The sequence below is a fragment of the Balaenoptera musculus genome, chromosome 4 (assembly GCF_009873245.2).
Source record: "Balaenoptera musculus isolate JJ_BM4_2016_0621 chromosome 4, mBalMus1.pri.v3, whole genome shotgun sequence".
Lineage (NCBI taxonomy): Eukaryota > Metazoa > Chordata > Mammalia > Artiodactyla > Balaenopteridae > Balaenoptera > Balaenoptera musculus.
This window is the reverse complement of record NC_045788.1, coordinates 105,381,425-105,407,726: the sequence shown is the minus strand read 5'-3', so window position 1 is coordinate 105,407,726 and position 26,302 is coordinate 105,381,425. Positions and strand designations below refer to the sequence as shown.

The following is a 26,302-nucleotide window of genomic DNA, read 5'->3' as shown; positions in this document are numbered from 1 at the left end:
AAAAGCAGCGCTTCTAGAATGCCAAAAGATTAGCTCCATCTTAAGTTTTTTCTCATGTATACTAGCATTATGTTTAGATACAGAGTCAATAGTTTTCCTTTCCCATTTCAAAAGAAGAAGAGAAGGATAAAGAGAAGCAGGAAGAAGAAATAAAAGGATCTGGGATGTACCAATTCATTCTAAGTTTGCTTTATTCATTTTCAAATAATTTTGTGGTCAGAATAATTTGCAACCTGACAAAGTCTCCGTTGGGTGACTTTTATAATCTAAACCACCTTAACTGACAATCTGCTGACTGCATAAATATTTTTTTCATTATTAAAACGTCTCATCTTCTGTATGACTCAGTATTTTCCACACTTGAAGACTACATCAATCTATAGAATGTCAGCACTGCAAGTCATGAATAGTGTTGGAATCATCAAGTGGTTTGAGTGTCTTTTTTTCTTCTTAAATAAAAGCAATCCTTAGTTTGCCTTGCAAAGACAGATGACTCCCTCAAAAGCATGTTAGCCTTTTTCTGTGGACAAGGATTACATTACTTAACAGAGCCCTAAATATTCTAACCAGAATAACTGGTTGGAATAACTTTCATTATAACTTCGTCTCTTCAATTGTTTTGTTTCTAAAACTTTGCATTACTCCAAAGCAAACCTTAAAAAAAATCAATTCATCTACGCCCTGAAACATATTAAATAGCTAATGTTGTCCTTTTGGCTTAGCTTCTTCTTAGTGATGGGACATATATAAAATTTTTACTTTGATTACTAGGTATCTATACCTGTAAATTTCAAAATAGGTGTAAGTAAAGCACAAGAAAATGAACAACCACAGGCAAAAGACCCTACTACTAGTAAGTTGTAACAGGAAAGCAGGACTATGATCTTTCTTGTTAAACACTTGTTGAAGGAAGATCAGAATATTTAAGAATCAGCCAGTACACTTAGTTTTCCAAGTAAGGGTGAAAGGGGACAAAGTCATTAACCCATGATCCTTATGTGGTCTATATATATCTTTAATCCATGATCCTTACATGATCTACAGTTACTTGGGGTTCCCCCAAATTTTCTCACCAGAACACAAAATCAACTCTGCTATTATTTTGTTCCTATTCAGGCTTTTTTTTGCCTTCTCAATTCCTCAACTCAAACCTATATGCAATTAGTTTATAACACATTCTGAAATCTGCCCACTGGCTAGCTGAAATCACCCATGTTTTTCTCTTGATGTTAGTAACTCAGTTTTAGTTTTATTGTTTAGTCTGTGAGACTTTCCATGAAAGGAAAATAAACATCATAACAATAATGTTAGCAAACACTTTCTTAGGGCTGAATATGCCAGACATTGTGCTGCTTTATGTGAAATATCTCAGTTAATGCTTCCAACCATGCTAAATATATATATATATATCCATTTTACAAATGAGAAAACTGAGAGTAAGAGAGGTTATGTTAACTATTAAGTGGTAGAGCCAGGACTGAAAATAGGTGGTCTGATATCGGAGACAATGGTCTTAACCACAATGAATATGGCTCCCCCTATGTGGACTATATTGTCTGTAGGCTGTGACACTAGCCTATACTCCTGCAACTCCCTGAGTCAAAATCCTTTCATTAAATTAATTCGAAGAAAAGTCAATACATTTTTTTAACACCTTTATTGGAGTATAATTGCTTTACAATGGTGTGTTAGTTTCTGCTTTATTCCTTTTTGCACTGTTTAGAAACACCCTGATTTAACAGAACTGATACCAGTGTTAACAAAATAGCTCTCCTATTGTGTTTTTTTAAACTATACATTTGAAAAGCTTTACCCAAGACACAGCAAATGATTACACAGTAATTAGTTTGTTATACTTCAGCTGAAGACTACTCCAATCGTGTAATGGACATGTTTTATTAACTGATGTGTTTTTTTGATATGTGTCTTTAATATAACCACTCCTCCCTGCCCCCCACAGACCTCCCCAGTGTGAACACTGAAGACATAGGGTGGCCATTTGACTCATGAGGTGGTTGTCAGAAATGGGACCAAAGAACAAAGACATCACATTGTTGGCTTCAGAGTTTGAGTCTGGGATGGAGTTAGGAGAAAAGCCTGAAAGGAAATGCAAGCCCACAGACCCAGTTCCTCCCTTCAGTTCCAACACCACCACCACAATCTGACCACCAAAAGAAAAGGGGAAAAAAAAACCCAGACCCAGGAATAGAACAAAGGAAGGACGAACATAAGAAAGAAATATAGAATAATTAGTAGCAGGAGAGAAGTCTTGGTCACAGAAGATCATAATAGGACTTCCCTTTAAAATTCGAAGAATCTGACTATATATCAAGGCATCATAACTCATTTTCTCATTTTCTAGCTGAGATTTTTGGGAGGCTGTTGCTTCACAGATTCATCTCTTGCAAAAGGCTCTGGGAATAAGGAAGTAGAGATGGCAGCAGGGTGTGTCTAAGCATAGAAAGCCTAGAAACTTCCCCCTCCCTAGTTTCCTTCAACTCCAACGTGTCTGATGAAAAGATCTTAAAGTTCCCATGGGCCCCTGCAACAATGATACAGAAGTTAGTTCAGAGAGATTTCTGGCAGGCCTGCTACTACATTCCATAGTAGTGGGTACCCCATGGAAGAAGATGTGGGTATCCCATGGCAGAAGATGTGGGTACCCCATGGCAGAAGAAATGGCACGAGCCACCCCAGCTGAGCACCTTGGAGGGATGATCACCAATATTAGGAAGCTGAACTCGAAGTAATTAGTCACTGTCGGGGGAGCACAGTATGGAGAATGCACAGAGAAACAGTGGGGGGAGGGGAGAAGCTTGCAAACAAAGGCCAAGATAGGAATGAAATGACACGGCCAAGAGCAGAGAGCAACCTCTCAATCAACAATGTTCACAATGTGACAAACAACGTGATGCAATGTGAAGCAATCCCTAGGGAGAGCGTGAGGGAAGCATCTGAGAAGAGGTTTCAACTCTAAGTGGGACAGTGTTTTAAAAAACTGAGCAATGAAGATATCATTGGGCTGGACTATGAATACTCAGAATTGATGAAATTACTGTACAGCACAGGGAACTATATTCAATATCCTATGATAAACCATAATGGAAAAGAATATGAGAAACAATGTATAAAAAATATATGTATAACTGAATCATTTTGCTGTACAGCAGAAATTAACACAACACTGTAAATCAGCTATACTTGAATAAAGTAAATTAAAAAAAATTTGATGAAGTTAAATTTTCTGTTATGTGGCAGAAATAAATAATAAATTGGCTTACTGAAAATGTTACACTCCAGCACACCTGAGTTTTAGGGACTATGTGATTATCAGAGTCATATCCACTAGAAAAGCATATCCTACTTCTAAGGAGGCATAATCACTTGACAACATCATTGACTATCGCTCATAAGTAAGTTGAATATGCTTCCAATTAATTTTATTGCTGGAGATAAAAGAAGTAATGTGGTAACCATGCACTGGTGAACATGCTGTTGATAAAAAGAGAAGAAGAAAAATAGGAACATAAAACCTGGATGTGCAGGTAGAATATTTTATGACTGAAAAGTAAAGAAAATACTTAAATGAACTTTTCGTTTCATAGATATTAAGAGTCTAGAAAAACTTTGTGGATCAGAATGCTTGCTATTAGACTAAAAGAAGCTGGTAGCTTATTTCTACATTAAAAAAAAAATGAATCCCTGCTTCATCTTTGCTTTAATAAAGAAAAGCTATAATTATTACAAATATAAATATATACAACACTGTATTGGATGCTATATCAAAATATCCAACCTTCACCAACAACCTGACATCTAACACTGACATACTGTCAAATGATCACAAACTATGTGATGTGAGAGACAGTCATATTATCTTCTCCTACTTTATAAAATTATCACTGCTAATGATCATACAACTGCATTTGTTTGTCTGAGGCCCGGAGCAATCAGTTTAAATGTTAGTTAAGAATTTCTAAATAAGATCTACATGGGGGTAACACCTTAACACTAATGAAGGGAAAAAAAATAAGAGTGAGGGCTATCCAATTTGGGAACTATGATTTCATTTCAGGTGAATATCAAGATAGATCATGTTTACTCACCATGGAGACCTCCCTTTATTTGTTTTTAAAACATCTTTGTTTTTTTAAACTTTAAAACATCATAGATTTCTTGTTTAAAAATCAAGTTACAAAGTATTTCAAAAGTAAAAGTTCTACGTAATGTACCCTGTCATCACACAACTTGCTGAGTATACTTCAGATGTACATGCATACACCTCTGTTTATCCTGTGCTACAACATGCTTATTTCACCAGCAATATTATCTTGGAAAACCATTTCATGTCAGTATATGTAGATCAACCCTTTTGAAGGGCTACACAATATTCATTCTTCCCTATACCATAAATTACCCAGTACTCTATAGATATGCAGCATTTGGATACACACACACGTGTGTAAAAATATATTTGTTACTTATGTGAATATTTTGGTAGATAAGAAAAATTCCTGAAAATATGTTTGTATAATTGCTGAACCCAAGCATATACCCACATTTATGCTTACATATTTCATCGTGAGGGGTGTGTTTCAGAAAGTTTGTACCAATATTCATATTTTTACTATTATTATCATTATTATAGATTAAAAGTATCCAATCATTTCAATTTACATTTCTTTCAATATTAATGAAGCTGAACATTATTGAGATTATGGCATTTCTTCCTCTGTGTTTTATCTTTGGCCTATTTTCTATGCTTTTAAGAAAGTAATTTCCTCATTGATCTCTAAATGCTTTTTGTATATTAGGTATATTAGCATTTTTTCTCATGTATTGTATTTTTGGCCAATTTGATGAGCACTAAGTACCTCCATACTTAGTACTTAAATTTTGGACAATAATTCTTTTAAAAGTCATCACAAACAAGATGCATTCTTGAACCAGACCAAGGATTAAATTTATTATGACACTTAAATTACAATTATTCACTTATCGTTACAACTTTTACATACTAAAACGATAATAAAAGATACCTAACTATGACCGAGTAATAACTGATTAGCAGAGGGAGGGTTTTCAGTGTATAGAGACATTTTCTCGGGGTACATTTAGAATTGGCTTAAAATCTCCACACTGTCAGAAACAATGAGGTGAAAACTGTCTGAACCTGCCGAAATATCTTTAATTCAGATTCAAAAGAGGAGTAGAAGAACTTTAAAGCTCTCTGAACCTGACGTTACCGGTAGACCATAATTTACTGCATTATTGTAAGAAGCATGGCACCCACACACCTGTGGCCAACATTGCAGGTGACTAGCAGTTCAGTGCCCAGGTGTTTCCCACTGCTCCTGGCCCAGGTGGCAAGCCCCCTTAGTCTGTCTGCCCTCTCAGACCTCTCCTCCCTCCGAAACCACAAACTCATGCACAGACTCTCCAGCCTTTGCCTTTAGCGATATCCACTACCTCAGACTTGTGCACTTTAAATGCCCAGCTGGAAGGGAAATTGGCAAGTACTTTAAGCATAAGAATATGGAATTACAAACCTGGACCAGCCATTCTAAAACCGACCTTTTGGACAAATATATAATATAAATCACAGAGTTAGGTAGTTTTTGATCACAGCAGCAATTTACCACGTTCAAAATGTCAGTGTCAGTGTGATAACCTCTTGGCTGAGAGAAGCTGGGGACCAGGAGGTGCAATATGGCATGAAGACACCTCTCACCAAGTTAGTGACCTCAATTTCAAAGCAGATAAAAAGTAACTTTGAAGACAGAGACAAAGAATAAAGCAAAAAAGGAATGGGGAAGAGTGAAATGAAATACCCTCTGTGATTTCTTCTACAGACTTTCTCCGAGAACTGGAGAAGAGCAAGACCAGAAAAACGCCTGGATCACTTATTGTAACTGAAACCACAAGTTAAAATACTCTCAAGAGATTCTAACCATCCAGACATCTGCTGGATAACAAATACAGCCAAACATGCATCTTTAAAGAGGTTTCTAGGTTATGCAGTGACAGCTTTACGATCCAGAAAATAGATAATCCAACCAAAGGAAGAGCTAATCTGGATCCACTGCTTACCCATAAAACCTTAATTAGGGACACAACACCAATACAGCAAACATTCTACCTGAAACTATGAGTTAGTTAAGAACTCTAAAATTTTAAAACTTACTTCAGAACTGCAGAAATACAATGTAATTTTAATGCCCATTTAGTTTAAGTAATCAATCTTCCCATTAAATCAAAACATATTGGAAAATATTCAGTAAGAATGAGACATGGTGTATATAGATCAATTCTACACTGACATCAGTAATTTTTCATCTCACTTCTATGTGACACGAATACAAGCTCACTCTCTGACATTATCCAGAAACGTCTGTCCAATCCAAGCAAACATAAATAGGGCTTCAATGATTGTGAAGATGCTAGATGTCACCTGATACTGCTCAAACAAGGCAGCTATGAAAATAAGCATTATAACACATGCTTGTGGTCAACAAAAATTAAATGCCCAGTTTATCAGGCTGTAACCAAACAAAAAACGGCATATTTTGCTTCTCATCGGTCTCTTGCAAGACTTTTTTTGGTCATCTTTTTGCCAAGGAATTCAGAACATGTTGGCCACAGACAACTGTTTGTGAAACCTTGTATTGTTGATAAATAGAACAATAAGAGAAGAGTTAGACAGCCAGAAAGAGAATAAAAAGTATCTGTAAATTCCACAGGCCATATAGAAATTTTGTATAGAATCTTTGTAGCTTATTTGAAAGTCAATGTGAAATTGCCTGGGGACAAGTTCTAAAATGGATTTCTTCATTCGAGCTGTTTCTTTTAGATGCATGCCTATATGTGATACAGGAAATAGGAAAGCATTACCGAAGAGACAATTTGCTGATACAAAATACACTGACCCCTGAAACAAGCCTTTTAATGCTTTGAGTGGTTCTCCATTAGAGTCATGTTAGAATTAAGTATGAGTTTATTGAACTTCTATAGCTCTCCTCTCAGGCAAGCATATAAGCTTCTCTTGGGAAGACACTGTGTACTCTGACAACATCCCCAATCCCCATCCCCAATCAACGACAGGTAGTTGATGACAACTCCTTCAAGAAAATAATCAAAAGATAATGGTGTTGCCCAATTTTGCTTGCAATTTTTAAGAAAACATTTCAGAAAGCAAGAGATGCCACCCAATTTATATAGCTACTGATAGCAACTTGTTCACAAAATTAATACTAGAATGGAACATGAATCCATTTTTAGTTCACAACTTTTGAAGATTAGCATGTATTAATGGAGCTTTGGTGAATCTAATTATACGCATAGTCTAACTTCCTTATTCTGCACATAAGATTTCCTTTCGATCTATGTGAGTGTCAAGAACAAATATCTCAACCATCCATAAGCACAATGGGATAGGATGTACTTATTAAGTAACCTCTACCACATGGTAGAGCGTTTAGATGGAGAAAACTATGTTTAAAAATGTCAAAGATGTATATTCTGATGACCCTTCAAATCCTTATCTTCTTGATTCTTTATCCTCCCTTCTCTCATAATCTGCCCAATCAATACAAAACCACCCAGTTTTCAAGGTATGGTCAATACCAGCAAACACCACTACTGCGAAATTTGACTCCAATAAATATCACAGCTATTCTTCAAGAACAGAAACAAATGAAATTAGAAATAGTCAGGAAGTGATAGAGGTATTTAAAGTTTGCATTTCAATTATGCATGATGCTTCACGTCTCCAGTGTGACTTTTTCTGTTTGAAATGCACCATATTTATTAAGAATAATGAGAGCTTTAGCTCTGCACCATGTGTCACCATCTAGAAAACACAACCATGTTCATTAGTTCATTGGAATCTCCTAGTTGTGCCAGAGTAGGGAGTATCATCTCCATTTTGCATCTAAGGAAGAGGAGTGGAGAAGTTGTGAGACTTGCTCAGCATAATATAGCTACATGAAGATGCGGGTCCTGGACTCTATTTTTTGGCCCTCTGCTTTTTCCATAAACATCTCTGCAAAGATTAACGTTCCTGTATTTACCATCATTTTATGAGCCCCTAAGTTTGGGGGAAAGAGTAAATTATTGATAAAATCAATCTTTCTCCTCTCTTTTTCCTTGTCTCTTTCTCTTACACACACATATGCACATACATACATACATACACATTTTTTCTCTTATTCTCTCCCCCTTAAACTCATATTAGTGACCCCAATACCTTCAGCCCCAAAAGGAAACACAAATTGGCAAACTAGTCTTCTCTTCTTTCATTGAATTGTAAGTACATGTACACATATGCAGGATTTCTTGCCATCCATTTTTTACAAAAAGGGCATCTATAGGCACTTCTTCATCTTTTTTTTTTGTTTCAGTCAGCAATACCACACAAAACATACTTCATTCATAGATTACCTTCTTGATGGCAGTCACTTGATTCCACTTTTTTGCTACTATGAATATTGTCACAATACACATTTTTGTACCTCTATCCTCATATGCTGCTGCTTGTATTTGTGTGGCATAGACTCACAAGAGGAAGAATACTGTGCCAAAGGTTATGAGAATTTTTAACTGTAATACATTTTCTAGTTCACTTTTTTAAAAAGCCTACAATTCTTTAATTTTCTACCAGCAATGTATGAAAAATAGCATTTTCCCTTAATCAAGATGTCTTTCACAAGGATTCACACACACATATCACACAGGCAATTATTTGTATTATTATGCAAATGCATCCTAAAACATTCAGAATCCTCTCAGAAGGCTCTTGCATTTGTCCTATAAGGTCGGAGGAGGATCTGTGGGAAGAAATCCCCAGGTTTCGGGTATTGTGACATTATGGCACCATTCTAAGGATGAAGGGCCGGGAGAGAGCATGGGCAAGATCTACATGGCCCTGGGAGAGCCGAGGAGTTTCATTAAGGTCCTGCAGAATCCAGCCCTGGATACTCAAAACTGACAGCAGTGCTCTGGAATGCATTTCTCCCTCTGATTTACCATCCTGCTACTTTTCATGCAGATCTCACTCTCTGGCTGGGATCTCCTGGCCTTTTGCATGCATCTCGAAGATGGTTTCCATTACCCTTCTGGTCACGAAACTGTCATTCTGGACATGTGCCTTATACAACTAACACCATTCAAGAGTGTGTAAATACTGTAACATACCTTTGGTGTTTTTTCTTTTTTTTCCCTCTCAGTGGAAAATAGACTTATGCCATAGGCCAAAGAAAAAGAAAAAGGATTACAGAAAGTGTGAAGCAATCAGTTGTTAATTACTAAAGTCTTTACTGTCACCAAATCATAATAAACTGTAAAAAAAAAAAAAGAGTCCACAGGAAGTATCACTTTATAAACATTCTTCCTAGTATTTTTTTAAACCACAACTATTTCTTTGTGACATTTTAACTATTCTAATTGAGATATTGCCCTCAAGGTAAGTACCCAGAAATCTATAAATCTCTATCGACCAGCGTGACTGTCATTGAAAAATCACATAGTCCTAGGGATGGCTTCTGTATTAAAATGCCATTTAATGTGTCTCCCTGCTGAAATCAAATGATTAGAAGTAAGCTTCTGTGTCTATTCTATTTTATGACATTATTAAATAAAATTCCTTAACTTCTTCATTTATAAAAATCATTAATAACGTCAGGAAAGACTTCAATGAATCACCAACCCCATAACCTTCCTATATATATTAAATGACTAGTATATATGTTTCAAAGAAGCGGTGAAATGGAAAAGAGAGAAACTGCTTGTAGTTGAGCTCCTATCGTATGTGTTGCTTTGATGCCTTCTCTTCTCTATGCTGAAAAATATCTTGGTGTTTTAATATTTTTTAGCGCTCATACTGTCCTGTTAATTATTACTGTGGCTCTCAATGATCTCTCTCCAAATTTAGCATATTTCTCTTTCATTATAAGGCCTGGAATTGGGGCACTAGGCTATCAGGTAAATATTCAAATGTCTTAGGTTGGTAACTCTTGGTTTCCTTTGGTCTTTTATTGTAAATGTATATGTTTAGAGAGAGAAATGATTTCCAAGAAGTTACTGGATGCAAAGCTCCATGATTTTGATACCCTTAATATTCCAAATAAAAGCTTGTCAGCACCAGACCACCTACAAGGAAGCATGGGTCTTGAGAGGTGATCTAGAGAGATGGTAACTTACAGGCTGGATGGAAAAGCAAGTGGTAACTTTATATCCATTTCTCTTTCATGGAGAGAAACTGCTTCTCCATTTGCTGCTCTAGTATGTGAGCTATTTTTACCCGGCTCTTTTACTTCCTATATTTGATAAAACAAAGATATTTATATTTCTAATGGATTTCAATGTAAAGCATCTATATAGTATTAAGCAAGACTGATCTTAACCAATGAAGTAGTTTAATTAGCTTATTTCAAAGGGAACACTGCATAATAATTTTGAGCAATAATAATTACAACTTAGATTGCATTAAAATGCATTTTTGGTCATTTATGAAAGACGTCTCTCACAAAATATTCAGATTAGAAGATTCAGATTAAACCAGATTTATATATATATATATATATATATATACACATATATATATATAAAACTATAAATATATATGTAGAACTATGAACACATATTTATACATATATAAGTGCATATATGTATAAACATTTACACATATATAAATATATATATATAGTTTATAGGCCTTATATCATAAAAAATTCAGAAAACCATCTAAGGTGATTCTACTTTTATGATATTATCAGACACATAGTGTCTATGAAGAAAAAAATAAAAGAAGGACGCTTGTGAACTCCTAACTTCCCTATTGTTGCCCAGTGTTCCGTGTTCACTATCAAAATTTAAGAGCTCAAAAATATTTTTTCCAGGTTTCTTAACAGAGTATTTCTATTTGCAGGTTAATCAAGCCCATTGGTATAAAAGTCTCTTCAGAAATAATTTGGTATATGCCTCAACATTTGAGAGAATACTAGAAACATAGCTTCCTGTACTTATGGAAAATTTCACAAACCTGCATTTTTAGATCTATTGATTATTATAGTTACAGTTTTTCTCTGTCTCATAGGAACTGATGTCCCATTCTTTGATATATAATCTTGATTTCACTCAATATCTGAAGGTATGTTCATCAATGAGAGGTGAATGTTTGATATCTGGCTATAATCACACTTTGGGGCGGAATCACATAATGATTCACTCATTGAATCTACTACTTATACAAATGTATGGTAAATGCTTATATGATAAAATGTTTGAGAAACCAGAAGGTACATCAATATATGTAAATGCTCTTTTAGCTCCAGATTTCTTAAACCTGTGATATAGCACAGAATATTGTTGAATATCGTTTTATTTTTTAATTTTAGGCTAACCTAAGTGTATCTTGTCAAGAAGAATATGTACACCTCAACTCTAAGTTGTTTATGTATATTTTATATTGAGTTATTGTAACATTTCTCAAAGTAAAAAAAAAGATAAATTTATAACAAAATTGGAGTTAAAATAACTTGAGGCAGCCTAAGAAAAATATATCTGTGAATCTAGAGATGAAAACAAGCTCAAGCTATGAGCAGCTTGTGTTTATAGAAAAAAAGTCATACCACAAATCATGACTCTTTTTCCTTTCTGTAAATTTAAATACAGTGGATGAAGTAGAACTTATAAAGTCAACTTTGTAATTCAATAACAAGACCTCATTAACAAATCTTTACTTGAAAAATTAATTCAAACTGGCTGGAATATACAACATTGTATGTCTTACATTAGGTAAATTATTGGTAATAACAGGAAATAAGAATGACAACATTTCCATAAGATGCATTTATTTTTGGTTATGGCCACTGACAGATGAAATTGTAGTTCAGAATTTACTTAATGTCATCATGAAAAAATCTGAGCATGATAAGAAGAAACATATTCTTGCATTCATATATGCATATCTAATAATATATTATATCACAATCACAAATATTTCCACATTTAACTCTCCTCTCCCTAACACACAAAGGGGCCCCATACAGTACTCTGAGATTACTGAAATTAATCTGCCATATCCTGGGTCTTCCCTTTTTCAGCTTACTCTCCTAGGTATTATCTTCAGCCCCACCTGTCCTTCCTAAACTATACCTCTTCACAGCAGCTAAATGTTAGGTGAAAGTTTCTGATGGAAGTTGAAAGCTACATGGCTTTTATGATGGAAAAAAGGAAACAGCATTTCCCAAAGAGCATTCCATGAGAAGTTAATAAGTATGCTAAAAACAAAATGTGCCCCAAAGAAAATCAGATTGGAAAATCTCTTATTAAGCAAAATTTAAGATGTTTCTTTACTAAAGAATGCATAATAGCCTTTTATACGCTAAAGTGAATTCTGATCTCAAAGAGATGTATGTAGCAGGCAATGTTAACAGATTCATTTCACCATAGACCTTTCTGTTTTTCAATTAAGCCCCTCTTATCACATTCAGGAACTATTGTTCCCATGGAAGCAATAAAACCCAGTTTTGAGACTACTAAAGGAAAGGGGAAAGTGTTATGTGGGATTTTAATAACAGCCTTTTGGTAAAGATGGGTATTTTGCACAAGGAGGGCAGATACAGATGCCCTACAATCATATCAACACACTGATCGTTCTGAGTGATGTATATGAAGTATCCATTCAACAGAGGGAGCAATAAGTGACAGCAAATCAGGCAAGGCAGGAAAGTAGGGCCAGGGCAGGGTGAGGCAAAATTTAAGGAGGTATGTACTTGCACGTCTTGGAAAGTGAGTATCTCTTTAAATTTTGAGTTGAGGCACCTCACTCTCCTCACCCTAGCTTGGGCCCTTCAGAAAAGATGGACCATCTCTCCTCATGCTTGTAGAAGAATTTTGTCTACCAAACCCCAGAACTCTTTTCTATTACTGTATTACGATACTCTGTAATTAAATTTAAAAAAAAATTATGGCTATAGTAAATGCTCTTTGAAATATTTTCAAGAAATAGAGAGGTATATAAAATAAAAAGTGAGGTTCACTCAACCCCATAGTTCTACTAGGTACTAGCCAAGAGAACTGAAAACATATGTTCACCCACAAACTTGTATATGAGTGTTCACTCACAAACTTGTATATGAGTGTTCATTACATTATGCTTATTAGCCAAAATGTAGAAACAAACCAAATACTGAATGAATGAATAAACAAAGTGTGGTACATTCATACAATGGAATAGTATCCACCCTAAAAAGGAATGAAGTTCTGATACATCCTGTATGGATGAATCTTGAAAACATAGGCCAAGAGAAAGAAGGCAAACACAAAAGGTCACATACTGTATGACTCTATTTATATGAAATGTCCACAGTAGGAAAATCCATAGAGGCAGAAAGTAGATTAGTGGTTGCCAGGTAATAGTGGAAGGAGGAAGTATGGAATTTCTTGTGGAGGTGATGGGAATGCTCTATACTAGACAGTGGAGATGGTTGTAGAACATTGTCAACATACTAAAACCCACTGAATTGTATGCTTTCAAATGCTGAAGTGTATGATATGTGAAATATTGTTCAATAATAAATTTTTTAAAGCTAAAATGAGTGAAGGTATGATCACTTTCCCTTATGTAGCCAGAATTTATAGTGTACCTACTATGTGCAGAGCACATCTGTAAATGTTTTACTTCATTAACTCATTTAATCCTTGAAACCACCCAATGAAACATCTTTTAAAGATAAGGAAGTTGAGGCACCAAGCAGGTTAAAAAATTTGCCCAAAGCCCTGTAGCTAGGAAAGGACAGAGCTGGGCTTACAAGACCAGGCAGTCTAGCTTCAAAGCTCACATTGCACACTAATTACTAGGAGCAATGACCATTAAAAATTGGGGTATATACTTCTAGGCACACACATGCATATGTATGTATGTCGATAGATAACAAGTACTCACATGGGACTATACATACTAGAGGTCAGCAAACTATAGCCTATAGACCAAATCAGGCCCACCATCTGTTTATACAGAATCCATGAGCTAAGAATGGAAGAATGGATTTTATATTTTTAAATGGTTGAGAAAGAAGGAATGAAAAAAGAAGAGTATCATTTCATGACACACAAAAAGCATATAAAATTCAAATTTTAGTATCAATAGAAATTTTACTGGGACACCACCAGGTCATTTATTTTTTTGTCTGTGATGGGCTTCTACAGTACAAAAGCAGAGTTGAGAGGTGGCAACAGACAGTGTGACCCCCGCAAAGCATTAAATATTCCTATCAGGCCATTTACAGAAAAATTTCACTGACCCTTGGATTATACCATACAAGATACTCTAAAACTTTCTTAGGTCACTAAACATTATATCATGTTCAACCTCCCAGACTTCTTAATTTCATTAAATGGCTGCAAAATTAAAATGCACCTGAAAGTATTAAATCTTCCCCCTATTGATGAAAAGGGCATATTCTTTATCAAATTTCTCTCCAAATGGTTGGATTAATTTATTTACCTCTTAATGTGAAAATGACTTATATTTTGGTGGCCTAAGTACCTGGTCTTTGGGAAGTTTCGTGCCTGTCTCACCTGAATGCAGGCTCTTTTCACAGTTGCTCAATAGTCACCTAACAAAGATGTTGAGTTCTGAGCTGTTTTGGGCTGCACGGTCAGGTCAGCTTTGCACAGATTACATAGAGGGACTCATCTCTCATTCTTCTCAACAATCTTACCTTCCCTGCTTGGGCCTATTACACAGAAACTTCTTTTACAAGTAGTTAGAAAAGTGGAAGAGTAGCTGCCGCTCTTTTGTTGTCCCTCTGTAGTGGATACTGTGGTGGGCTGTCAGGTCCCTCACTATTCTGTGTTGAGATATTCATTCTCCTGTTGTTGGCAGCTCATGACCTTCAGTTGTTTCGCTTTGGGAATTGTTTTCAGCTGAACAAGGCTACCTTGCCTAATGTCATGACCTTTTGTCCAGGGGCAAATCCATCCAGTAACTGATCAGTGTGGGAATATAAAAGCCCATCCACCTTGACTTAAGGCAAGACAATTATAAAAGGCCATCCCAGATCTAGAGCTCCCTGTAGAATCCGCTGAGGTTCAGTTGAACTTATTCATTGTGAGACTTCTCCTGTTCAATTCTTCTCTCATTGCACAAAGATGTTGCGCTGAGAACATTACTGCATAAATTTCCTACAACCAAAACTGCATCAGAGAGTCTGTTTCTTGGGGAAACCGACCTAAAACACTCCTAACTAACTCTTCCTAAAGGAAGAGAGATGTGATATTTGATAAGATGCCTGAGAATAGGAGAGGAAAATGAGTCCCTGTAGCTTAGCCCCTTCAACTCTCTCTTTTTGGGGCCACCCCCATGCAGGGAGGTGCATGCTCCTCCTGCTACCTTTGTAAGGTAAGTCATGCCTCAGACTATGCTTTTCTGAGGCAAATCTGACCAACCATCATCTCTTTTCACAGTAACGAGGCTCTAAACTGTTGTGACAAGGAAGATGTCTATGGGAATCTTCTCTGAAGACTAGATTTTCCCTAGGATTGGATCTCCCAAAATCTAAATTTAGCTGAGGATTCCAGGAAGTTAAATTATGGTAGTAAGCCTAATCTAAGATCTCCAATTTGGCCTGATCAATAATTATGCTAATGATTTGATCTTTATCTGCTTGATTCCTTTGTCTTTGTTTGTTCAGTTGGGTTAAAACTATGGGACAGGAAAGAATGATGATCATCATCCTAAACCCACACTGACAAAGAGGAGCACTACATACATCCAAAAGGTAAACCTTCATTCCTCAATATTAACCATTTACAGTCTAATTTAACAGTTTTAATTAATAGTCTCTTTTACCTATATAAACAGGGAGATGCTACCCCAGCAACTCTTTAGATTGGGGCAGGTCTTAGTTCAAATCCACCTTGAGCATTTGTGATTTAAGAAGCAGTTTTCAAATAGGAAAACTGAGCTGTGTCCTTATCAGTAACTGAATCAGAGAAGATCCATCTCAGATTTGGTTTAAGGATTAAAAGCAAAAATACATATGAAGTATCTCTGGCAATACCTTATATAGTGGGTATTCAATACATATTAATTCATAGCTCAGTAAGTATTAAGAACTATTATATAATATACCCATATGGGTGCTCTCTAGATTCTTCAGAGAGAACAAAAATCCCCTCTTCTACTTCCAAAAGGTAGGAGGATGACTTTTCATTCCAAAGAGATTATTTCAAGCCAAAATTCTAAACGAGTCAGTGAATCGGGGTCACACCAAAATTAACAAGTACAAAAGTAGGTAATAAGTGACAGAGAGAAACAGGGAGCAAAGGCAATCACATCCACCTTCCCCTTTATGTTATAAAATGCAAAGGTTAGATGCTATAGACTGAATGTTTGTGTCCCCGCAAAGTTCATGTTAGATCCTAACCCCCAATGTGATGGTATTAAGAGGTGAGGCCTTTGGGAGGCAATTAAGTCATGGGGTGGAGCCCTCATGAATGGGATTAGTGCCCTCATAAATGAGATCCCAGAGAACTCTCTTGTCCCTTCCACCAAGTGAGGACACACTGAAAAGATAGTATGTATGAAACAGGAAGCGGGCCCACACCAGACATTGAATGTGTTGGCACCTTGGTCTTGGATTTCCCAGGCTCCAGAACTGTAAGAACTAAATGTTTGTTGTTTAGCCCACCCAGTGTATGGTATCCTGTTGAAGCAGCCCAAACTAAGAAGAGAATGTTCCATTTTCCTGCTAAGAGCATTGTTAACTCTGGCCACGCAGGTACCCGGAAAGCGAGAGCCTGCAGAGACTGGCTGCCAATGATGGCAGCTACCAAACTGGGGCTCTCATTAGATTTGACCCCAGGCATCAAACAACTCAAGAGTCACCTTCATACTGTTAGTATGTGGCAAAGGAAGGAGGGAAGCCTGTGGTGGTTAGCCCCATCATATTCTCTTCTCTTAGAGAGGGAGAATCAAGTCCCCGGAGAGTTTAGAAAAGCAGCTTGAACCCAGAGGCTGAGTAGGAAGCTGAAATGGGTACGGTTAGGCAATGACCAAAACTGGAAAGCTCAGCAGAGAACCAGTTAACCAAGATAAGAATGTTTCACTTATGTCAGGGTGAACGCAACTTGATGCTCAGCATTTATTACTCTGGGGATTTCTCTGCTGTGACCCAGCATTCAGATGAAAGATCTTGCACACTAAGAATAAAACTAAGAAAAACTATGAAAAGAGTGAGTTTTCTCATCACAGGAAAAAATAAAGAATTAAAATTTATAAAAAAGAAAAGAGTGTGTTTCCTTAAACTTCTGGGAAGAAAATTCTAATTTGTTGCAACGTGTTCCAGGAAAAGAACCTGGGATTGGAGGTGCAGGTGGCTGCCACTGGAACGTAGATTCTGGGGATATAATCACTGACCTGATTTGTCTTCTACCTGATTTGCCTGTGATGCTTGTGATTTTGTGAACTCAGAACTATTAACACTATTAATATGAGTAATTTGGTCCAAAAATCAAGCTCAAACATTTAACACCATGACCTTCGGAACTAGTGAATTCCAGAGAGGAGCTGAATGCTCTGTGAAGAAATATTTCCCTTACCAATTTTTTTCTAAATCTGTTGAACATAGACGTTAGAGTAATCTCAAGTCTGATGCTTTAAAACAAGAGAGAGAGAGGGAGAGGAACAGAAAGGAAGGAGAATAAGGAGGAAGAGGAAGGACAGAAGGAAGGAAAGAAGGAAAGAAGGGAGGGAGGAGGAAAATAACAAAAGGCAAATGAAGGGAAAGGAAGGGAAGGGGAAGAAAGGGAAGAGAAATCCATTCCTTTAAAATACGTTCCATAATTCTTTTTAAAGACCATGATTATATTACATGGATTATATTCCAGAAAGCAGTTTGGTTTATAAATAATAAATAAGACCTGACAAAAAAGGGAGAAGGAAAAATTACTGAAACATTCTATTTCTGAATTCTGTTAGGCATTACACATCACTGGTAGAGAGCACAGAGACACGGGAGGTTTAAAGAATGTGTTTAAATCTTTGTAAATATAAGGTGCCAGAGATTCCAGTTCAAAGAAAAAGATTACTAGCTTAAGAAATGGGAGAAAAGTTCTGAGACCTCTCTCACGCAGTCATACCAGTTTCTGCAGGAATGCAGGAATTCTTGAAAAATGGTTAGTTCTATAAACATATGGGCACAGCGGAACTTTCCATGGAAGAGAAAAAAAGTTTTCCAGGTATTTAAAACATCCTCTATTTTTCTGTATTTATTTCATTAATTTTTCTTCTTTTATGGAAAGGAGGAAATTGCCGGGCTCACCTGTATCAAACCCCACACTTGGCACTAAGTCCACGGTTCCGTGAAAGGCTCCGGCCCACGCTGAGGTAGCAGTGGTGACTGTAGTCGGATCTGTTTTTGTGATGTCACACGGGGGAGCGGGAATCCTGGCCGCACGCACAGACGGCATCAGCAGGGGCCCGTAGGATGGATCCAGGGCAGAGCCAGCAGAAGGGTGGTGGTGATGGTGGTGGTGGTGGTGGTGGTGGCGGTGGTGCATGTGGGGGTGGTGATGCCGCATGTACATGTCATGCATGTGGCTGTAGGACGGGCTCACCTGAGATGCCAAAGGGTAGTGCCAGGACTCGGACACGGGAGGGGGAGGGGCGGGGCCAGTCTGATGCAGCCCATGTCCTGACCAGGGGCTGGGGTCAGCGGCAGTAAAGGTGCCAGGGGGTGCAGTGACCTGGAAGTCAGGATGAACTCCCCCCAAACAGGGTGCAGATGGGGGCTGGTAAGAGCTGGTCCAAAAGGAAGTCGGGAAACTACTCCGCTGGCTTGAGAGAGCTGAGCTGTCTGAGAAGACAGAAAAATACATTATTTACATAAGATTCAGTTCTGGGATAGACTTGCCTCTACTCGTCCAATATTTTACAAGCAGGCTAATTAGTATACACTCTTTTTCTCCCCACACAGAGGTGAATAGATACCAGGTAAGCCTCTGAGTTGCCATGCCAAGTCAGTGCTCAGGGGTCCAGGTGCTGAACGAGTCCCCTGCTTTGTTTGCTTAGCTTAGGCTGTCACAGTCTAGGCTGAGGTCGGCAAGTCTGGTACTGGAAAGCTTCATTTCCTCCTGCGTGTCTTGCTGCCATCAAGTCTGAGCAGAGGTCACAGGTATACAAGTCTCAGGTAAGAAAAGCTTATGCCATAGACGTGATTCAGGTAGGTTGGAAACGATGATGTTTACCAGTTTCTTTTAAAGGAAAATACAATTTTCACCCAAACTAACCATTTTAATGCTGAAAGTAACAGATGGAAGTAAGATCACAATGATGCTTGCCAACCCCCATTTTCCATCAAGAAGAGTATGTTCCAAGCTTATTTTTTCTGTACAGGTCTGGGAGTTTCTAAACTGAAAATAATAATAGTTCACATTTAGTGTCAGTGACCAAATGCCCAATACTAGGCCAGGAGCTTTGCATGGATTTGATCTCATTGGATCCTCACTCCAACCCTATGAGGTAGTTACTGTTATTATCCCCATTTTAGAGATGTGGAAACTGAGGCAGAGAAGAAGCTCAAGAGTCACAGCTGGCAAGTGGGAGACTGGGCTTTGAAGACAGGTAGCCTGCCTGGATGGCTGGCTCTCATCATACCTGTGCCACAGGACAGCACACTTGTAAGTATAAGCTAAACATCTAGAATTTGGTGAAGATTCTGTGGAAATCATGAGTGGAGGAGATTCAACTGGGGTAACGGATTTGAGGAGATGTTTAGGGAAGGGGAAATGATATCAGAGAATAGCATTTGGAGATGAATAAGCAAGAGGGAGAACCGTCCTCGACTTTGCTTCAATTCAATTTCTCCACTCAATGGTCTTGACATATTTATACAGACGACCTACTATGTGTGAAACATGGGGTGACTAGGGATGACCGGACAGATATCACCTTTAATCACAATCTGGCAGGGGACAGATAAGTAAATAGACATGAGCAATGTAACTTGGTTTGTGCTCTCATAAGGGGAAATACAGGGAGAGGGCACTAAAGCTGCCTAAGAAAGTAATAGCCAAATAGAAAGGGTCAGGAGGGCTAGCCTTGTGAAGAGGTAGGGAAGAGTGTTTTAGGCCAGGGGTCACCCCGGGCCATGGACCGGTAGTGGTCCATGGCCTGTTCGGAACCAGGCCACACAGCAGGAGGTGAGCAGCGAGAGAGCCAACGAAGCTTCCTCTGTATTTACAGCTGCTGCCTATCATTCGCGTTACCGCCTGAGCTCCGCCCCCTGTCAGCATTATGGTGAGTTGTATAATTATTTCATTATATATTACAATGTAATAATAATAGAAATAAAGTGCACAATAAATGTAATGCACTTGGATCATCCCGAAACCCTTCCCCCCACCCACCTCCTCTGTAGAAAAATTGTCTTCAACGAAACAGGTCCCAGGTGCCATAAAGGTTGGGGACTGCTGTTTTAGGCTAATGCAAAAGTATGTGAAAAAAAGGCCAAAAATTACACATACACACACAAATAGCATTTGATGGACAAGAAAGAGTTCAGTGGGCAGATGGTGGCAAACAGACTATGGTCTAAGAAAGACCCACATGGGTATGGTTTTATGAGCCACGCACTAAGTGTGGGCGCTGTCCTGAGGAGATCCAGTGAGCTTAAAAGGGTTTTAATCTAGGGAGCGTTACAGTCAGAACTGTGTTTAGAAAGCTCGATACCTCCAGTGAGAGCCGGGTGCCTCCAGTGCAGGGTAACTAAGCAAGCACTGGCCTGGGAGTCTGGGGGGCTCAGCCAGAAAGCTGACACCCAGCAATTACCCTGTCTCATTGTAGGACCCCAAATGATCTGTTGGCCTCTCTGTGGCTCAGTGTCTTCCAATCAAATATGAGGCATTTGAGCTCATTTAATTCCAAATATCTTCTGGCCCCATGCTTCTAACCATTCTGTGACATGTCCTATAGAGTATTTGTATCTATAGATAACGATAAGGTTGCTTAGTACATTAGTCATGCGAGTACAGTAAAATAGTATTTTTATACTGGGTTCCACACAAAAGAACCTTGCTAGATCTTTCCATGGAATGAAAGATATCCTAAGAAGTACTGTGAAATAAAAGTATTCAGAAGTCTGACATGTTCACGTTCTCACGTCATAAACTTCCAGGACATAGTTTTCTTGCCTCAGGGAAAGCTTATATAACTTGACTCAACCCCTACATATGTAATTTGATGAACGTAATTACGATTATCACCGGGTTGTTCAAACATTTCCTTTCTCTAGCTTCCCTAAAGGCTGTGGCACTACCACTGCGAGCTTTTCCTCTCTCTCCCCATCAGCCCTACAGTTTAGCTATCAGCCACCCCATCCATAGACAGATAGCTATTCAGTGTCTCAATTCAAGTTTCCTCCCACCCCCTGCCCAGGATCTCCATGGATCTCAAAACCCTTGAGGAAATCTAAGCGATGATGTCTTCAAGAGGCAAAGGATGAAAGGACAAACTATTCTTCCAATCTTCCAATAGTCCTGGCAAACTTTTCCTTGAATGGCTTAGTTTTGTCACAATCACAATCTATCAGAAAATAGCACTTAAAGTCACTTACTGGCATTGAGGCAAATATGTTCTATTTAAGAATGGTCTTCCTTTGACATATGAAACGTGGCTGCTAATGACAAGAAGGAAAATTGTGTAAGCTGTAGGAAGAAAATTCAGTTTGCCTTAAATGATGGCCGTTCGTAGAATATTTCTATCATACCCACAGTAGAAAGCTGTTAACGTTTAAAGTTTAAAACTCATACAAAGAGTTTATAAAGGCTCCTTATGTTATACAGTGCAGCTTTGCCACCACCAATCTGCTCCTTTGTTCTCACAGATCCAATCTTTGGTGGCAAACCCTTCATTCTGCTCATAATTTGTATCTCTTTTGGGGCCAGAATCCCATTATAAAAACAGCTGAACTCAACCCACAGGTGTGTGCCAGAGACAGAGAGTTCTCTTTATTAATATCCCCCATTAAAATGTCAAAAGTACAGAGAGTATATGTCATTTCCCTGGATGCTTTCCTTTTGTTTCTTTCCATTTGTATGTCCACGGACCTAATTTTATTTTACAGATGCTTACGCATTTTGGATATGCGTGCAGAAATATGAATAATGAAAAAATTCCTTACCAAAAATATTATCCTACTTATGACATATTGTATTGTGATTAGTGAACACATTAGCATTGAAAGTAGAAATCTATTCTAAAAAATGCACCCCATAGAGGCTGAACAAAGCTTTAAAATGCCCCAGGGAAAAATCAAATTAGAAGCAACTTAATATTTTCCCAGTCGGTATGTCTCCTGAGATTAACATAAAGTTTGCAGAGATCTATGCAGCCCTTTTCAAAAATAATGTTGCAGTCTATACAAGTAAATGAAACTATATTGAACAGAATATGTTTATGGACAAGTGTACATTTCAAAACCACTATCTGGTATCTTGATTGTTAAAAAAGAAATTCTTGATACAAAGAAACAGATGATATTCTTTGTTTCATGCCTGGGAATCAGTGTGCTTATTTCATATGTGTGTAAATTTTTTCATTACATGACTCTTTGCTTACAAGTATTTAATCACAGCCACATTTTTTGGATGAAAAAGCTTATGAAAAACTGCACACGCTATTTCCATGCAATATTACTTTTTAGCAATTCAGAACTATGCGATATTCACACTCTGTGGTGACTTTGGGCTCAATGATACTGGATATTTGGATGGCATTAACACTGAGTCTAACATGTACAAAAAGTCTAAATATACTTTGGTTCAGTTTACATTTGGGATTAAAGAATATTACACATGCATACACACCCTTATTTCTAAACAACAACAAAAAAAGAAAAAAAGAAATTGTCCCATACAACCCACCCAAAGCATACCCAGTAATCTCACTGGTATGGTTTTTAGCAGAAATATGTCTTAGAGACATAAAAGACTTTAACATGGAACATCAAGTGGTTCTTTCAATTTCACAGTAGCGGGGATACTTTTTACATTAAACTTCAATGTCTCTGAAAAACAACCTAAGGGCAAACATTTTATGCAAGAGAAAATTCAACATATAATTTTAAAAAATAAATATTTTGTTACCTAATTTTGAAAAAAAAATGAAAACTATATTAAAAGGAAAAATGGGACCATAAAATGTTGTAGAACCTCTAACTTAAGTCATCTTAAAAATCTCCAGAAAACATATTGTTAGAATAAATACTGATTGGAAACATCCATGTTAAAAGATAATATTTACCTTTTTATTAACCTCAGTGAAAAAAAATGCTACTCCATTCTCAACCTAGAGGGCCCTCGCTCTAATTTTAATTCCCTTCCTCTTGTTCTGCTTCCCATAAAAATAAATCATTGGGTCAGAGGTGAAATGATACGTGTTCCAGTGTTTTCTGTCACTCAGGCATTAAGCATTACCATTATATCAGAAGACTGCCCTCCAGGTATTTTGTTCTAGAGTTGCTCAAAAATGGGCCTTGTGACTCTAAAGTGAGAGTTTCAAGGGGTGCTGTCAGATGCCCTACTCCTTGGAGGCAGGACAATGAGATAAACCAGGCCTCAATTTCCTCCCACGTGTTTGTTCTAAGCTTCCCAGCAGCGATTACTTCCAGTGCCTCTTAGAGATGCCGCCCAACTCTCTCCGTCCCTGTCTCAGTCGGCCCAGGAGATAGGCCCTCTCTCCCCTTCCTCCTCTTTGCTAAGTTTAATGCTCATTTTGAGAGGGCTTTCTTATGAGAATGTTGCTCCAAGAAGACAGATATAGATCAGTCATGCAGAAAACATTTACTTTGCAACTACAACAAGAAAAAGAATATCAAGTTTACCACTCAGCATAGTTTTTAAGCCAGTGACATATTTGTCTATGTCTCGACTTAACTACTCGCTTTCCCTACACACACACACACACACACACACACACACACACACACACACACTTTCTGTAATAACACTTAAGCACTGAGGTCAGTGAATAGACATATTTGAAGCCGATGCTTCTATTGGATGGGATAAGGAGACAGTCAGATTCATTAGGTTTTCTTAACTGAGAAGCCCTACTCAATCCATGAGGAGATATAATGGGAGAAGAGGTAGTCGTTGTGATGTCATGTCAAATAAAGTACAAATATTTCCTGTCAACTGTTTGCCTCAAAGCTGCAAAACACCTAAAGAGGACTTTCCTAACTCCATCAAGATACAGACGCAACGTATGACCGCTGTTCCATCATTAGCTGACACTCTATCATTTGCCTAAAGATTTACTGTGGAAATACATTCTGCAACCAAACATAATTCAGTTTTAAATTCCTTTGAAGTACTGTAGCACTCGTGTAGCACTGTGAAAACCTCATGCCATAAATTAGACCCTTTAATTTAATACAGCTGGTCAGCAGCTCCTCCTAAAGTATTATTGCCACGGCCATCAACATTGTCAATAGCCTTGAGTACTTAGTATGTCCAAAACACTGTGTTTTTGCCAGGAATACAAACTTCCAGAAAACAGTATTTCTGAATAAAGATCCAAGGTTGGTTTTCTATGTGCCAAATGAGTGGAAACTTACTTAAGGAAGAGAGAAAAGGCATCTGACCTTCAGTCAGTGCCTTGCATCAAGCCCTATGCCAAATAATTCATATATATTATCAAAATATCTTTACAACAACCCTAGGAGATGGGTATTAATCAACACATATTATAGTTGAAGTTAATCTCAGAGAGACTTTGAGAATTAATCAAAGATAACATTGCAACCAGGCAGTAATAAGGTCCAAACTTGAACCCAAAACAAACATAATCCAACCAAAGACCGCATTATGCAAAGCTGTGTTGCTTTGGCAATTAATACAATATTTCCAGCAACTCTCTTAACTAGACATGGGAATCTCAATTTATTATACTTCTCTTTAACATATTCAATAGTTGCTAAGTCCTTAATTACATTTTGTGGATTTCATATGAATCTTACCCAACTTATGTATACTTAACTAAAAACACTAATTCACAACTAGAAACAACTATGGCAAAGTTTTATTCACGAGTAGAAAGTAAATAATACATTTCAAATCATAGAACTTCACAGAAAAAAAGATTTCAACAACCACTTAATTCAACCCCCTTATTTTATAAATAAGAAAACTGTACCCAAAGATTGCATACAACTTATTACTAATAAATTCTCTATTAAGGATTTTTTTGTTTTCTAATCCTGGGTACATGGTATGAACTTGGTTCATCTAATTTAATCACTCGATCATTCAATTCATATTCCATATTTTTCACATAGAAATGCATTATCCTGAGTACTGGGGAAAACGATGTGAGTTAACTAGATAGGATATATATAGTCTCAGTGGAAGAGGAAGAGATGGAAATTGAAGAGCATGCTGTGTTTGCCTGGGCTACTCTGATAAAGTAACATACAAAGCTCTAAAAATTCTGGTCTCTACTTATACCTCTTCTTTTCATTCCATTCACACTAGTATTTCGGCTTCTCGTTGAACACTCAAGTTCAATTCTTCCTCAGGGCCTTTGCACTGGCTGTTCCCTCTGCCTTAAATAATTTCTCCCTAGATATTTGTGTGATAAGAAGCGCTCTTATTTCCTTCGGGTCTGTGCTCACATGTAAGTCTTAGAGAGACCATCTGTTATCACCTTAAGTAAAATAATACCTTGCATCTCATTATATATATATTGCCTGTCTCTTTCACTAGAAAGCTCCATTGAGTGTAGAAGCTTAGACTCTCCTGTCCATTGCTATATTCCCACTACCTAGAATATAGTAGGACCTTAATAAATATTCACTGGATAGTTAAAAAAAAATATTCGCTGCATAAGTCAATGAATGAAACAGGAGATAGATTTGAAGGCCAGATTTAAGATAATGCCAAGAAAATTCTAATAATACTTATTAAGACATTACCATTATCCACACTTTCTATACTGAAATTTGACAGCCTTCCAAAGATCCTCTCCATTCAGTCATGCAGATTATGGGAAAAGCACTGATATGTAGAGTTTTTGCATTTACACAACACCTCACTTAAAACTATTATGGTTATGCTACTTTAGACAATCACTCTTACATCTAGCTATAATTTGGAGATTTTGCTCCTATATTCCAAGTTAAATGATCACTGGGTTGCATATGCTAGTATACTAAAAGAATTAGGCATTGCACTTATTACTCTCCTGGGACTGATTGTCGTGATAGGATTTATTATTGATATATCAAACTATTTATTAAAG

At 37.4% G+C, this 26,302-nt stretch overlaps 1 protein-coding gene across 5 annotated transcripts in view; it reads right to left on the bottom strand.

The window, feature by feature from the left end:
• VGLL3 (vestigial like family member 3) overlaps positions 1-26,302 on the bottom strand; it is a 55,463-nt gene that overhangs the window by 15,273 nt on the left and 13,888 nt on the right. For all 5 annotated transcript variants that reach the window (XR_005019694.1, XM_036850394.1, XM_036850393.1 and 2 more), the window contains exon 3: positions 18,327-18,860. Coding sequence is in view for 4 of the 5 variants with exons in the window: in XM_036850394.1 (XP_036706289.1) it covers positions 18,327-18,860 (534 nt within the window). In the remaining variant the exon portion in view is untranslated. The remainder of the gene's footprint in view (positions 1-18,326; positions 18,861-26,302) is intronic.